Source organism: Schistocerca piceifrons, unplaced genomic scaffold (genome assembly GCF_021461385.2).
Source record: "Schistocerca piceifrons isolate TAMUIC-IGC-003096 unplaced genomic scaffold, iqSchPice1.1 HiC_scaffold_901, whole genome shotgun sequence".
Classification (NCBI taxonomy): Eukaryota; Metazoa; Arthropoda; class Insecta; order Orthoptera; family Acrididae; genus Schistocerca; species Schistocerca piceifrons.
In genome coordinates, this window is record NW_025729170.1 from 886,425 (window position 1) to 901,934 (window position 15,510).

At 38.5% G+C, this 15,510-nt stretch overlaps 1 protein-coding gene across 1 annotated transcript in view; it reads right to left on the reverse strand.

The window, feature by feature from the left end:
• LOC124771266 (heat shock 70 kDa protein 14-like) overlaps window positions 1–15,510 on the reverse strand; it is a 270,928-nt gene that overhangs the window by 103,792 nt on the left and 151,626 nt on the right. The window contains exons 6-7 of the mRNA XM_047249297.1: window positions 13,611–13,869; window positions 3,441–3,656 (exon numbers count right to left, since the gene is read on the reverse strand). Coding sequence (XP_047105253.1) covers window positions 3,441–3,656; window positions 13,611–13,869 — 475 coding nt within the window. The remainder of the gene's footprint in view (window positions 1–3,440; window positions 3,657–13,610; window positions 13,870–15,510) is intronic.

Sequence of the window (15,510 nt, forward strand, 5' to 3'; positions counted from 1 at the left end):
GAAAGAAAGATTGTCAGTATGCCTCTGTGTGGGCTCTAATCTCTCTGATTTTATCCTCATGGTCTCTTTGCGAGATATACGTAGGAGGGAGCAATATACTTTTTGACTCCTTGGTGAAGGTTTGTTCTCCAAACTTCAACAAAAGCCAGAGCAAACAAACAAAGACCAACATGCATCAATTAAACAATTAGAGGAAAACGAAATCTTAAGACAGCCACCAGAACAAGCACAAATAGAATACGAAGTGACACATGTTAGATATAGAAGAAAAAATTCAGCTGACATATATAGAATACAAAGACACAAATACAGACATTAGACCATTCTTGCATAGACCACCAAATAACCCACAAGTCGAAACAACAATAAAAACTATCAACAAAATCATACACAACAAAATAAATGAAAATACAACTATGGAAGAGTTACAACTACTGGTTTATATAGGAGCACTCACTACACTAAATATACACACTAGGCAGAGATCAGAACAAACCAGTACACAGAAGAAACCCACAAAACCAGCATGGCAACACAGGCTACAGATCAGAATAGAAAAACTGAGGAAAGACATCGGACAGCTAACACAATTTATAAGAAATGAAATATCAGACAAAAAACGAAAAAGGTTAGGTAAAATCTCACAGCAAGAAGCAATAGAGCAATTAGATGAAAAGAAGCAGAAATTACAAGCATTGGCCAAACGACTTAGAAGATACAAAAAAAGTGAAAATAGAAGGAAACAAAACCAAACATTCAACACAAACCAAAAGAGATTTCACCAAACAATAGATAACACACACATTAAAATAGACAATCCACCAAACATAACAGACATGGAACACTTCTGGAGCAACATACGGTCAAACCCGGTACAACATAACAGGCATGCACGGTGGATACAAGCAGAAACAGACACATACAAGATGATACCACAAATGCCTGAAGTGATAATTTTGCAACATGAAGTCACCCGAGCAATTAATTCTACACACAATTGGAAAGCCCCTGGAAAAGATAAAATAGCAAATTACTGGCTAAAGAAGTTCACCTCAACACATTCACATCTAACTAAATTATTTAACAGTTACATTGCAGACCCATACACATTCCCTGATACACTTGCACATGGAATAACCTATCTGAAACCTAAAGATCAAGCAGACACAGCAAACCCAGCTAAATATCGCCCCATAACATGCCTACCAACAATCTACAAAATATTAACTTCAGTCATTACACAGAAATTAATGACACATACAACACAGAACAAAATTATAAATGAAGAACAAAAAGGCTGCTGCAAAGGAGCACGAGTATGTAAAGAGCAACTGATCATAGATACAGAGGTGACATATCAAGCTAAAACTAAACAAAGGTCGCTACACTACGCATACATTGATTACCAAAAAGCTTTTGATAGTGTACCCCACTCAGGGTTACTACAGATATTGGAAATATACAAAGTAGATCCTAAATTGATACAGTTTCTAAACATAGTAATGAAAAACTGGAAAACCACACTTAATATTCAAACAAATTCAGATAACATCACATCACAGCCAATACAGATTAAGCGTGGAATATACCAAGGAGACTCATTAAGTCCTTTCTGGTTCTGCCTTGCTCTGAACCCACTATCCAACATGCTAAATAATACAAATTATGGATACAATATTACTCGAACATACCCGCACAAAATCACACATTTGCTATACATGGATGATCTAAAACTACTGGCAGCAACAAATCAACAACTCAACCAATTACTAAAGATAACAGAAGTATTCAGCAATGATATAAATATGGCTTTTGGAACAGACAACTGTAAGAAAAATAGCATAGTAAAGGAAAACACACTAAACAAGAAGATTACATATTGAAAAACCACAGTGACTCCATAGAAGCGATGGAAAAAACAGATGCCTATAAATATCTAGGATACAGACAAAAAATAGGAATAGATAATACAAATATTAAAGAAGAACTAAAAGAAAAATATAGACAAAGGCTAACAAAAATACTGAGAACAGAATTGACAGCAAGAAACAAGACAAAAGCTATAAATACTTATGCTATGCCAATATTGCCCTACTCATTTGGAGTAGTGAAATGGAGTAACACACCCCTAGAAGCACTCAATACACTTACACGATCACAATGCCACAAATATAGAATACATCACATACATTCAGCAACAGAAAGATTCACATTAAGCAGAAAGGAAGGAGGAAGGGGATTCATCGACATAAAAAACCTACATTATGGACAGGTAGACAATTTAAGAAAATTCTTTCTAGAACGGGCAGAAACTAGCAAAATACACAAAGCAATCACTCATATAAATACATCGGCTACACCACTGCAATTTCATAACCACCTTTACAACCCTTTAGATCATGTAACATCAGCAGATACGAAGAAAGTAAATTGGAAAAAGAAAACACTACATGGCAAGCACCCGTATCATCTAACACAGCCACACATCGATCAAGACGCATCCAACACACGGCTAAGAAAAGGCAATATATACAGTGAGACGGAAGGATTCATGATTGCAATACAGGATCAAACAATAAATACCAGATATTCCAGCAAGCATATTATTAAAGATCCCAATACTACAACAGATAAATGCAGACTTTGCAAACAACAAATAGAAACAGTAGATCACATCACAAGTGGATGTACAATACTAGCAAATACAGAATACCCCAGAAGACATGACAATGTAGCAAAAATAATACATCAACAGCTTGCCTTACAACATAAACTTATAAAACAACACGTTCCCACATACAAGTATGCACCACAAAATGTACTGGAGAATGATGAATACAAATTATACTGGAACAGAACCATTACAACAGATAAAACAACACCACATAACAAACCTGACATCATACTCACCAATAAAAAGAAGAAATTAACACAACTAATCGAAATATCCATACCCAATACAACAAATATACAAAAGAAAACAGGAGAAAAAATTGAAAAATACATCCAACTGGCTGAGGAAGTCAAGGACATGTGGCATCAGAACGAAGTTGACATCATACCAATTATACTATCAACTACAGGAGTCATACCACACAATATCCACCATTACATCAATACAATACAGCTACATCCAAACTTATATATACAATTACAGAAATCCGTAATTATTGATACATGTTCAATTACCCGAAAGCTCCTAAATGCAATATAACATATACCGTACAGTTAAAAGGAAGTGACGCTTGATCAAGGTCCGCGTCACGTCCCATTTTTAACCAGACTTAACGTCTGAGAAAGTAAAGAAATAATAATAATAAAAGTATTTACGCACACCAACCATTCAAAGTCACTCAAGAAGTTCCTAACTGCTGATCTTCACAAGGAGATCATGTGATGATATAGGACTAAATCAGAACTACACTAACTGAGTTCCTTACCTTCATAAAAATTGATTTTGTTACAACTGGGATATCATATGATAGATGATCACAACCTGGGTCAAATGGTTCTTTCAGATAACTACCATGCTTCGCAGCACCCAGGGCAATCAGTTCATCGGGATTTACACTACATAATAACTCTGAATTGGGAAACATTTCTGAGACAGATTGCTGAATTATCGGGATTTTCGCAGATCCACCGCACAGGAGCACCTAAAAGAAATATTTCAGAATTCTGTAGTACACTCATAACATTAGTAGAAATAAGGAAAGGTCTGAAAAGTTAAATAGACATACAAGAGGGAGCTTATGTAACTAGTAACATAAATCTTACTCTGGTCAATATAGTAATTCTTAAACAATTCAGTAATGTGTAATCAAACAATGGAAACTCCAGAAAAGAATATCAGCAATGTAGGAAAAGACAGATTGCTACTTACTGTGAAGAAGAAACAACAAGTTGCAGACAACACAATTAAAAGACACTCACTTATAGCTTTTGGCCACAGCTTCATAAGTAGAAGGCAAAACACACACACACACACACACACACACACACACACACACACACACACACACAGCCACCATTTCCAGCATCTCGGGCCACAATGCTTACGGTAAGTAGCTATCTGTCAGTAATTTGTAAACTATTTAGCATAACTATAACAGAGTCATGCTGTTTCACTTTATGGATCATTCTGTCCCAAAACTGACGCAGAACAATATATTTCAATAACCAGGTGCTACAATGATGCATCCGTCAGGAAACGAATTCTTGTATACAAATGCTGGAAAACAATAGCGCGCCATCCACTAAGACAAATCTCATACAAACATTATACAAAATCTCAGGCAGAATCACGGACGTATATTAAAGGTGGATGATGTACAAAAAGTGCAAATGGATGATGAGAGATCGTTCATTTACTTGCTGTACAAAAATAAGAGAACGGTTTGCTTCAATTTGTATTTCGTCTTCATTACAAGAAAACGGAGACACTAGTATCTGAAGAGATCATAACAGAGGTGAAATGATATGTAAAGTAGCACACTTTGTTTGACAGAAACAGCTTTGTGTTTCACAAGTGAGTCAATGGAGGAGCAGCAGCAATGCGAGACAATTTGCAGTATGGTATCACTTATAAATCCTCATGCTCTCTAGAGACAGCATCACAATAAGCATGTGCAGTGCAACAAAGAACAACAATTGTATGATGCCTCTTCCCCATATTTTGACTCACTGAACAGTCAATCACAAATTTATTTCAAATTAACTATACCTGTTACCAATAAGGATGAGAACAGCTTCATGTGTAAGACATCTCAAAATATAAACACAAAAGGTATAAATCTGACAGAAAAAACTACTTTACAAGACAAATAAATGTTAGTTTGAGTTGATATCTTCCTTCTAAATGAAGCTCAGCAATCTACGTACATCACAAAAGACACAATATACAGAATATACTGTATGAGCTACAAAAGGTACATGGCCTAGCCAAAAGAGCAGCCAATTTTCCTTTATATCAGTGTCAATGTGTGCTGGATGTACATCAGTGCATATGACCATTTTCATACATGTCATGGCATTCACACAGCAAACTCTCCACAGGGTATCTACTGTAGACAGTGGAATAAGTCTTATAACATTGGAATAGAACAATTATGGAACACACAGATCTCTTACAGGGTGTATACGGGGACAAGGAGAAAAAATTCCTGGATCTCCCAGTGAAAAATACATTTTCTCCCGTGTGGAAATACACTTTTTCCCTGTTAAGTGACATTATACTTTCCGTCAGAACTGTAAAACTTATCAATCCTTTGAACGGATATGGTTTTATACAGCAGGATAGAATTTCTCAGCACTTTAGAAAATGAAACTCAGGGGGAAGAAACACGTTCTGGGAAGATCTTTGATGGGCAGCAACATGTATGCTGCATATTTTTGTATTAAGAAAGTATAAATTCGAATTCCACCAAAGGAAAAGTTGATGGCTTAAGTTAATATCCATAGTGTTGCTACACGAAAAGCAAAGCTTTCACATAGAATATTTGTCTCTAATATTAATAAGCTACAGGAGAAGCTAAGCTTTCACATATAATGTTCATCTGTTTAGTGCATGTTCCACTTTAAGATACATCACACAAATACGCCAGTAAAATTTTTAATACCGACATAAATCTCTGATCTTCTGGGCTCAAAATTCTTCTAAATGGCTCGTCATCAAAGAGTTGCTTTTTAAATGAGAGCAAACACTCTGCGATTTAAGAAATTCATTGTACATTCTTGCACATAGTTCCGTTTGCGTAAAAGGAAATTTACTTTGAAAATATCGCTTTTCGAACCGCAATTCTCAATATTTTCCTGCGACCTGTTAAAAATAGATTCATTTCAGCAGTTGCCAGAGAGCACCAGATAAGAGGCGTCACCAAGCTTGCACAGCTACGGTGACGTAGGAAGCCCGTATGTTCGTACATGTAAAACATTAAAAGATCTTTCTTACAGTATGTCATAAGATAAACAAGACATCAGAGGACACACCAAGAGCATCGGAAGTTCGTGAACCATACTAAAAAGCATAGTTTGACTTAAAGCGCACATTCGCATGTCCAGATTCCCAATGATGTAGGCCTCAACCTCATATTAAGCTTTTCAGTGTGGTTTTCAGGATGTAAATTTTCTTGGTGTACCAGTACTGTATTATCTCATGTTTGGATCTTTATTATGGCATAATTCCGTACGTGCTAGAAGATGGAATCGTGCACTTGAAATGCAGTGAACAGCTGAAACTAGCCTATGGAGTGGAATTAAACACTGCGTGTCAAATTTACTGCCTCAGCAGGAAAGCTTAATAAAAGCCAAATTTCTTTAGAAAACCGACAAAAATAACTACACTGTTCTGCAAGGTGATTAATGCTTGACTGTCAGAAAGGTGGAAATAAAATAAATTCTGAAACTAGTAACACATTTTAGCCTACCATAATTATGTGAATGTATTTTAATTCACTTGATAGCTCCCAACCACAGAAATATGTCTTTTTTTCATTTGACGTGAGAGCAGTAAACGAAGAGGAAACACAAAAATCACTAAACGTAAACACGTGTCACGTGGAGACCCTCCACTATAGCTCAGACTGCTCTGCACACATAAAAAAAAAAATTCAAAAAAGTTCATTTTGTAGCGCACATCTTTCTGAAGAGTCTGATACATAAAACATGTATCTGAGAGGAAATGTAAGAGATGTTATTTGGTCTTAAGTGTGCCGAAGTGCAGTGCCACGCCTCTTCAAACAACGTTCTTATACCACACATCACTGTATTTCGCTCTGTGTAACTCAAAGGTGTATATTTTGTAACGGATCCCATCAAACTATTTCAGGACTGTGGAAATTAAAATTCCTGTAGTGTCTCTCCTTCTCCCAGTCAGCCGGTTTGACATTCTGCCCCTCTTATTTTTAAAAAACATGCAATTAATACTGGATGGGATTATTTGTAACCAGGAGAACAAGAACTCTTCACAAAATCAGGACTCTTTATTACCTATTAGCTAATAACTTGCTCTTCTGTGTGACATAAAATTAAATATAGGATACCTAAAACCAGTAAAGACAAGAGACATGCAAGACAGTACACATTTCTTCAATCCTTAGGTCCTAGTGATTTTTCTCTCTAATCTTGCTACAGCTTTACATGGTGTGCTTTCCTTTCTGCGAAAGAGCTATTACCTCATCAAAGTTTGTCAAACATTTTGCTACATGATAAATCGAAATGTCGTCTAATACTGAAGAAGCTGTTAATACAAATAGTACCCAAGAATGGTGTGGTTTCTCAATCTAACTACATCTGTTTTGTCACTGTTTCCTGGATAAAACGAAATAGGCCATTCCAATACTGCAGCAATTGTAACACACACCAAATAAGAAAGACTGTTTTGGCAATAATGATCATTTTTATATTACAGCAATATAATTCACGAAGTAGCAGCACAAAATATCTATTTTCCTGCTACAATCAAAAAGCTTTATGTTAGGAACTAGTTTCAAATTTCATTCATATGCTCCAGTTTCATGCACGAGAATAAAATTTTTGTATGAATTTGGAATCGTCATATTCTTCCATAATTTGTGTGATGTCCCCATTTCTTCTCCTTCCTCGTACTAACAAACAATCTTGTCATCATTAACTCTGTAACTATTCCTACTACTGTCAAAACTCATTCTCCGTTTAACTTTACTAACCCTGTCACAATCACTGGTTTAGTTATCCAGCGATTATTCTCCGGTTAGGTGTTAGTATGTGTTCGTACAATGCATTTTCCGCACTACTCCCAGAATGGAACTTAAGCAGCTGCTAGCTCGTGACTACAACTGGCCCTGTCTAATGTAGCGATGTGGCCAAAAATTTTCCGTCAAAATTCACTTTCCTGGATACACCGAGAAGATAATACATAATCTTTCTTACCTGTTATTCCTGTTAGCCATTTATTTCAACTATGGTAATCTGAATCTATGGATTTCGCTAGTAATTATAACAACGCTGAACATTTGCAAACCAAATCAACCACATAAACAAGCAGCAGTTGGCATTCACCGGTTTGGCTTTATTCCGCTCAGCTCGTATAGCCCCGTCCCGTTTTGTCTGGAGGAAAGTTCATGTCTAGATGTGATGAGGATTCCCCTGGCAGAGATATCACGTACACTATGCACGCATTCAAAAATCAAATTAGAATGTGTTCAAAAATGTAATGTCCAAAAACCAGCAGAGGTGCATTTCAAAATCATATGAACAATCGACAGACCGACGTGCGCCGGATGCTAGGTGCTTTGTAAAAGAAGGTTTTTTCCCCTTCAAGAATATGAATCTGCCCTCTCCCCCCGCAATTGTTGCCCGGTTCAGATACAACTGTTTGCGCCCGCCCCCCCCCCCCCCCCCCCCCCCCACTAGATCCAGGACTGCTGCGCACGCGTCAATGTGGCAGCTTGGGCGCGCCAGTAAAATTTTTCCAGGTACCCCATGTGGCTGGTTGCACAGCCAACAGCCACATTTCTGTAGCCAGAAGCGGGAGAAGGTATCACTCACATGCCTGTGCATGAGCCCGCTCGTAACTGCTTAAATGAATCTAATTTAAACAGTTGTGACGCCACACTCATCGCAGGCAATTCGTTGTTATGAAGCATTGCATAGTCTTCCTACAGCCTTTAACACATTATGCTGTTGACAGACGCTTGTACGTGCACTGTGTTATTTTATATGGCGCATTTCCTTTGCAATTTAAGTTTTATTTTCATTTTTTTCTCTCGTTCATGTTTTAATGCTGCAGTATTATTCTGGAGTAGCGGGATACACTAATATCCTTTGTTAGAGTATTGGTTCTTACCAGTCAAAGTTACACAAATTTAACTGGAAACTAAAACAACGAAAAATTTCCAGAATTCTAAAAAATTCCCTGGTTTTTCCTGGTTTTCTCCCGGATGAACAAATTCCCGGGTTTTTCCCAGATCTCCCGGTTGTCCCGGGTCGTATACACCATGTCTTACAGATTGGGGAAAACAGCAACAGTATAGAAGATGCCAACATAAAATATGTTTAAGATCAGGTCAACTGCTTTAGGAATGGCAAGGGAGTGACAGACTGCCTCTGTCAATGCCAGTGTCACCTTCTGACATGAAGAACCACTTTCAGGATTAAAAATTTGAGAAAAATAGACTCTATAAATGACAACTGATGAATTGTGCATTACCAAATGTGCTCCACATCATTGCCCTGGAAGAAGATGGCAAGCAGATATTTTGCCTGCTTAAAGGCAAAATTCATGGAAATCTCTGGAAATTTAATTACTGTGTAATTCTTCCTTTGAATCACACTGATATGAAATGAAACCTTGTGCTTGCAGTTTAGTATGGAATCAAAGTGACAACTGATGCAATAGCACTCGTTGTCCTTCTCAAAAACCACAAAGAAAGGAAAAGGAAGATAATAGATTGCAATGTACCATTCATTGTAATTAGAGAGAGAGAACACAAGCACAGATATGATCAAAATGAGGAAGGAAATAGGACAAGCTTTTCTGTAACGAACAATCCCAGCAAATGCTATATCTATTTCAGAGGGGGAGAGGGAGGGACTATGACAACCCTAAATGTGAATGGCTCGATGTCGATTTGAATTCTGGTCCTTCTGAATATGAATTCAGTGTGCTAACTACAGAGTTCCCTGGTGCAGGGTGGAGTGGCTACGAGCCAGCACGGTGCAAACAGGCGACGGAGGCGAGGTGGGAGCCCGAGAGGTTCCAGGGAAAGGCAGCTACAAATCTAACAAGTTCTTACATTGAGACATCTCAGCTGCTCGATAGACTATCAGTGGCCAGCTGGCCACTGAATTCCACTGTGCTGGCTGCTCACATTCCACACAATACTGATGCGGCTTTTGCCCCGAGCGTTTGCAGCATGTTCTTGACGATGCTGTGTGGCCCCGGCTGACACCCAGCTGAGTCACAGTAGGGGATGCCTACCATGTGAAGATGCCTAGTGTGGATACCTGCTGCACTCTGAGCAGTGGTCAGCCATGCTACTGGAGATGACCTGGTGTAGTCCACTGCAAATTGGGACTAATTGTGGGGAGGGACTTAGTGTATAGAGCTGTTGTCCATCTGTGGCCTCAAACCAGTGACTTTTTATTGGCAGGTCCACGTGGTATCCTCATTTGGCAAAACCCTGTCGCCCCAATTCGGCTGCAAGACTAAGAATAAATCCATTACAAAAATTACTTGTACTTATTGTCAATAGCAGTGCACCATTCATTCATGCATATGCAGCACTATCAGTCACGTATCCAAAAAATCCACTGCCACTGTCAGTTTGGACAACTGCCTTGCCCTTTGCTGCATTAGTATATGCAGCACTGCTGAGTTCACTGTTTCAACAAGCTAACCTACATCAAAACACTGCACTGGCCTTGTTGAATTATTACAGTGACACCATCCCGTGCTCGCATGCTTTCATAGCTGTGGCAATGCACTGCTCAGATTTACTCTAATATGGCCATACATGAGAGTTGAGATAAACTTGGGTATTTAAAAAAAAAAAAAAAAAAATCCAACCCAGTGGGTCAAATTTAGTTTTTGTGGGTTTTATTGTTTTTTCTATTTTTCACATTGACGATAGTTCAATTAAAATTCCTATTATTAACTTATTCAAAATGTAACCCATTCTTATAATTACTTTATTAGGCCCCTTTTCTTGCCCTGCTAGCACTGCATCCATTGAGAGGATCTTCTCCACCTACTGGCTTGTTTGGTCAAAATTAAGAAATAATTTAGGAGAGAAAGGACCTGACAAATTAGTGAAGATCTAAAAAATTTCTGCATGCTTCAAAAAGAATGTACTTTACATTCATTATTAAAGTTTTTTTCTGGTAGTGTAAATGTTATTTATCTGTGTGTCTTATATTGCAAGAAAAGTTAAATACAATATTAATTAAAAAATTCTTCCGATATTAAATAGTTGCCTCGATGGCTTCTTTGAATTTGAGTAAGGCTAACTATATTGTGTTATACTACTTTACAAGCGCCGCCCCCCCCCCCCCCCCCGCCCCTACACACACGCACGCGCACCCGCACCCGCACGCGCACGCGCACCATTTTCATATCACACTACTTGTTTGTACAAATTACAAATAAATTTTATACCCAAAACAACTAGCAAGTTGCTGACGTGTTAGATACGGCATCAAATCTTTCTTACTAAGCTGCTTATTGCTATTTGCTTAGAAGTCTTCTTTTTGCACTTGTTTTCACTTCTGGCAATTTAAACCTTCATGGCTTGTCCCAGTGCTTCCTTTTCTCTTAATCCTAAATTTACACCTACTCTACATTCACACTACAAAGTTATGCTCTCACTCTCTCTTATGCTCTATGGATCTAGTCTACTAAAACCTGTATTATTGGTGGTTTATGCTGATGACTGGCTCTCCACCTCAAAAGAATAAAAGCTACACGCACCAGAGTCAGAGCCACTGTAGCACTTGGTACTGCAGCACTCACAATCATTGTCATATGTCGTCATCCTTCTCTGAAATGCTCTACGTGTTGCATTAAGTGCTTGGATGAAATGACCCCTTCCTGCACAGCAATAGATCATTCCAGGGAATGGATTAGGTCAGGTTCTAGAGTTTGATTAATAAATTTTACATTCTGCATTGGTAACAACTCTAAAGGCACATGCGGCAATTACAACTTTGTCTGTGAGATGTTCAATTGCACAATTCTTGTAATTGTGGCTAGTAGATGGAAGGTTCACCCTCTTATGTCACATGTAGTAACATTTACTAATAACCTACTTACCATTTTAAAGTTCAATCCGTCTGGCCTCCATGAGCTTCCCCAGACTTCTATGTATTCCAAAGGCTCGATACGTGCTCACAAATTGTTATTCAGTGTGTTTTTCTGTCAATGGGTGACCGACGATATGGTGTGCCTGTGTCTTCTGCACTGAGGAAACTTTATAATCTTCTCACACCATGATGAGCTGCTATGCAATTACAAGAGGTGGTTTGCTAGCCTCAGAGCATACAGTGGAGCTGATCATAAAAGGTTTGGTGGCCAACACTATTTCCGCATGATTGACTGCTTCACAGGTTTTCATCTAGAATGACTGAGCATACTGACACATCACACAACCATAATCAACTTGAGACCAGGCAAAATGCACTATATAAAAAAAAAAGAGCTCTTAAGTTCTGCCTACTTCCCATATTCTGTGACCAACATATCTAAAAATACTGAGTGCTTCCAGAGTTCACTCATTTTGCTTTCTTACATACAGCAGCACAGCTTGCGACAGACTAATCGGAGTTGAAAATCTTGACAATTGAACTGAAGCAGCTAAGACATATGAACTAATATTCTCATTTATTTGCCTTGCACTTGCTGCTGGTATACACTAGACAGCAATACTCATGGTAAATAAAAGAAGAAGTGAAGATTAGGGTCTTATAGCCCACCAATGACAAGGAAGTGAGAGTACGAGCTCAGTGTATGCAGGTATCGGGAACGAAATCACCCACATCCCTTTCAAGGGAACCGTTCTGGCATTTGCCTACATTTATTTGGAGAAATCACAGAAGTTTAAATTTCACACTGTGTCCCGGATGGTTCAGTGGTTACTGCACCTGTCTAGTATGCAGGAGAGCCCAGATTTGAGTCTCGGTCCAGTACACATTTTCGCTCATCGCCACCAATTCCACTTAACGTCCTGCGGCAGCTGACAGCAGTTATCCCCCTTCAATTTACATATAATTTTTCATAGCTGCAGATTCTGCACCGTGATACCACCTTGCATCTGTGACATACAATGAAGAGCCAAAGAAACTAGTACACTTGCCTAATATCGTGTGGAATGTGTGGTTCATCCATAAAGGAGACCAAGTATAGAATACTAGTACAACCCATTCTTGAGTACTGCTCGAGTGTTTGGGATCCCCACCAGGTCGCATAAAAGGAAGCATCGAAGCAATTCACAGGCAGGCTGCTTGGTTTGTTACCAGTAGGTTCGATCAACAAATGATTATTACTAAGGTGCTTCGTGAACTGAAATGGAAATCCCTGGAGGGAAGACCTCATTCTTTTTGTGAAATACTATTGAGAAAAGTCAGAGAATCAGCATTTGCTGCTGACTGAAGAATGATTCTACTGCCATCAATGTAGTACATTTTGCTTAAGGACCATGACAATAAGATAAGAGATATTACAGTTCATATGGAGGCACGTAGACAGTTGCTTTTTCCCTTGCTCTATTTGCAAGTGGACAGGAAAGGAAATGATTAGTGTTGGTACAAGGTACCGTCTGTCATGCACCATAAGATGGCTTGCCGAGTACATATGTAGACATAGAGCTTGAAAATTCACCTGAAAGTATGATGCTATGGTCATAGCCTTGAATCACTGACACAGAAGAGCAATACAGTATAATAAAATAAAAAATAAAAAATAAGAAATAGAACATGAGCATTATCACAAGAAGAAACACCTGACTCAGAATTGTTACACAGTGCAAAAGGGAATGGTAAATGGGAGGGTTGGGGGCATGGAAGGGTATGAGGGACTGGGGAAGGGATGGAGAAAGAGTAATGTTGTAAAATGGTAGTAACTCTACCAGATGACTCACCTTGTTTATGTGTCTGCAATCGATACCTGCTTGGCTCAGTGCTTCTTCTATGGGGGCAGTACACATTTTCACAGCTGCACTAATCAAATTTTCAAATCGTGCTCTTGTAACATTGTAGCTAAAGTCTGTTCCTTCACACAAAGACTCAATAAAACAATGAGCTGTACTCATTGTGGACAAAATGTGTTTGCACTGCTCTGCAGCATTGTACAATTTAGCCATAGCACGCCGACTATCATTTGGATCCAACTTCCATTTCCTGCAATAAGAAGAAAGTATTATGTTTAAATGGCCCACACATATTGAATAATGGTATCACTAGTCAGTCTTCCTTCTTTTATTAAAAATTTGGAAAGCAAACAGTTAAGGTTGTTATAGTAGTTTTTCACCACAACAACTGCTCAGTTTTTGATGTGTTCCAATAAAAAACTCTATAGTAGAATTAAGGGAACTGATAATTACATATCAAAAAGATAGATTACTACTCACCACATATGGGAGGTGCTTGGTGGCAAACAGGCACACTGAAAGAAGACTGTTTGACACTGTAAGCTAAAATACTAAGTCCTTTGTCAGATGTAGACAATCTCTCTCTCTCTCTCTCTCTCTCTCTGTCTCTCTCTCTCTCTCTCTCTCTCTCTCTCTCTCTCTCTCTCTCTCTCTCTCTCCCTCTCCTCCCCGCCCCGCCCCCACCCCTCCATATACACACTATGGCCCAATGTCTCCACTGTTTAAAAATACACACATTTAGACTGTATCTCTTAATACATGGTGTTCTGCATTTATTGTAGCACCACAAAAGGCAGAGATGACAAAAAGGGGGGGAAATGAAATGGCAAAACTTAATTGCGTGCTGGTTCACAGCCACCATAAGAGGCTCATACCAATTGATAAGACCCAATGATTTAACAGGATATTTAAGGTACCTAGATTAAAAGACAGCCAAGTCCATTTCTTTTGAACATGGACTTCCAAGCAGCATTAAAACTTCCATAAAATGTGTACACGTTATTAAGTAAAACGCAATAATATCCTTCAAAATCAATGACGAGTCTATTCAAAAATAACGTCAAAATTGCATTTCAATGCAAAACGCCCAGCTTCAGAGACAATCGCTTCAAAAACTAGTCAACTAACTGTAAAGTTCTTACAAGTCCGTTATATAGGAGACCATGTTCATATAAGCAGACACCTGACTGCACATGAGCATGGAAGACAGTATTGTTCGGAAGTGGATTTTCTTTAGTTTTGAGTCTAAATATCCTGATATCTGTGACCTGATTTTATATAGGTTACAAACAAATATTCTGTTATGGAATATCATTCATATAAGTGATAAAAACATTCTCTTCCCTGGAAACGGGAGGGGGGGCAGGCAATAGTGTATAGAACACTTGTGAGACTCATTATTGAGTACTGCTAGAGTGTTTGGGATCCACATCAGGATGGATTAGAGGAAGACATCAAAGCAATTCAAAAGCGTGTCGGTAGATTTGTTACCAGTAGGTTCAATCAACATGAAAGTATTGCAGAGATACTTCGTGAACCCACATGGTAATCCCCGGAGGAAAGCTGGCATTCTTTTCCCGAAACACTACTGAGAGAACTTAGAAAATCAGCATCTGCAGCCAACTGCAGAACAATTCTACTGCCACCAACATAGCATCACATATGGACTGCACAGACAATGTAAAAGAAATTAGGACTCGTATGGTAGCATATGAACAGTCATTTTCCCCTCACTCTGTTTGCAAGTGGAACAGGAAAGAAAATGACTAACATTCATACAAGTTACCCTCTGTCGGGCACCATTAGGTGACCTGCAGAGTATGTATGTAGATGCAGAACAGAGGAGGTTGCAAGGTATTATGTTATTTCTTTCTCAGTACAGGAAATTTTA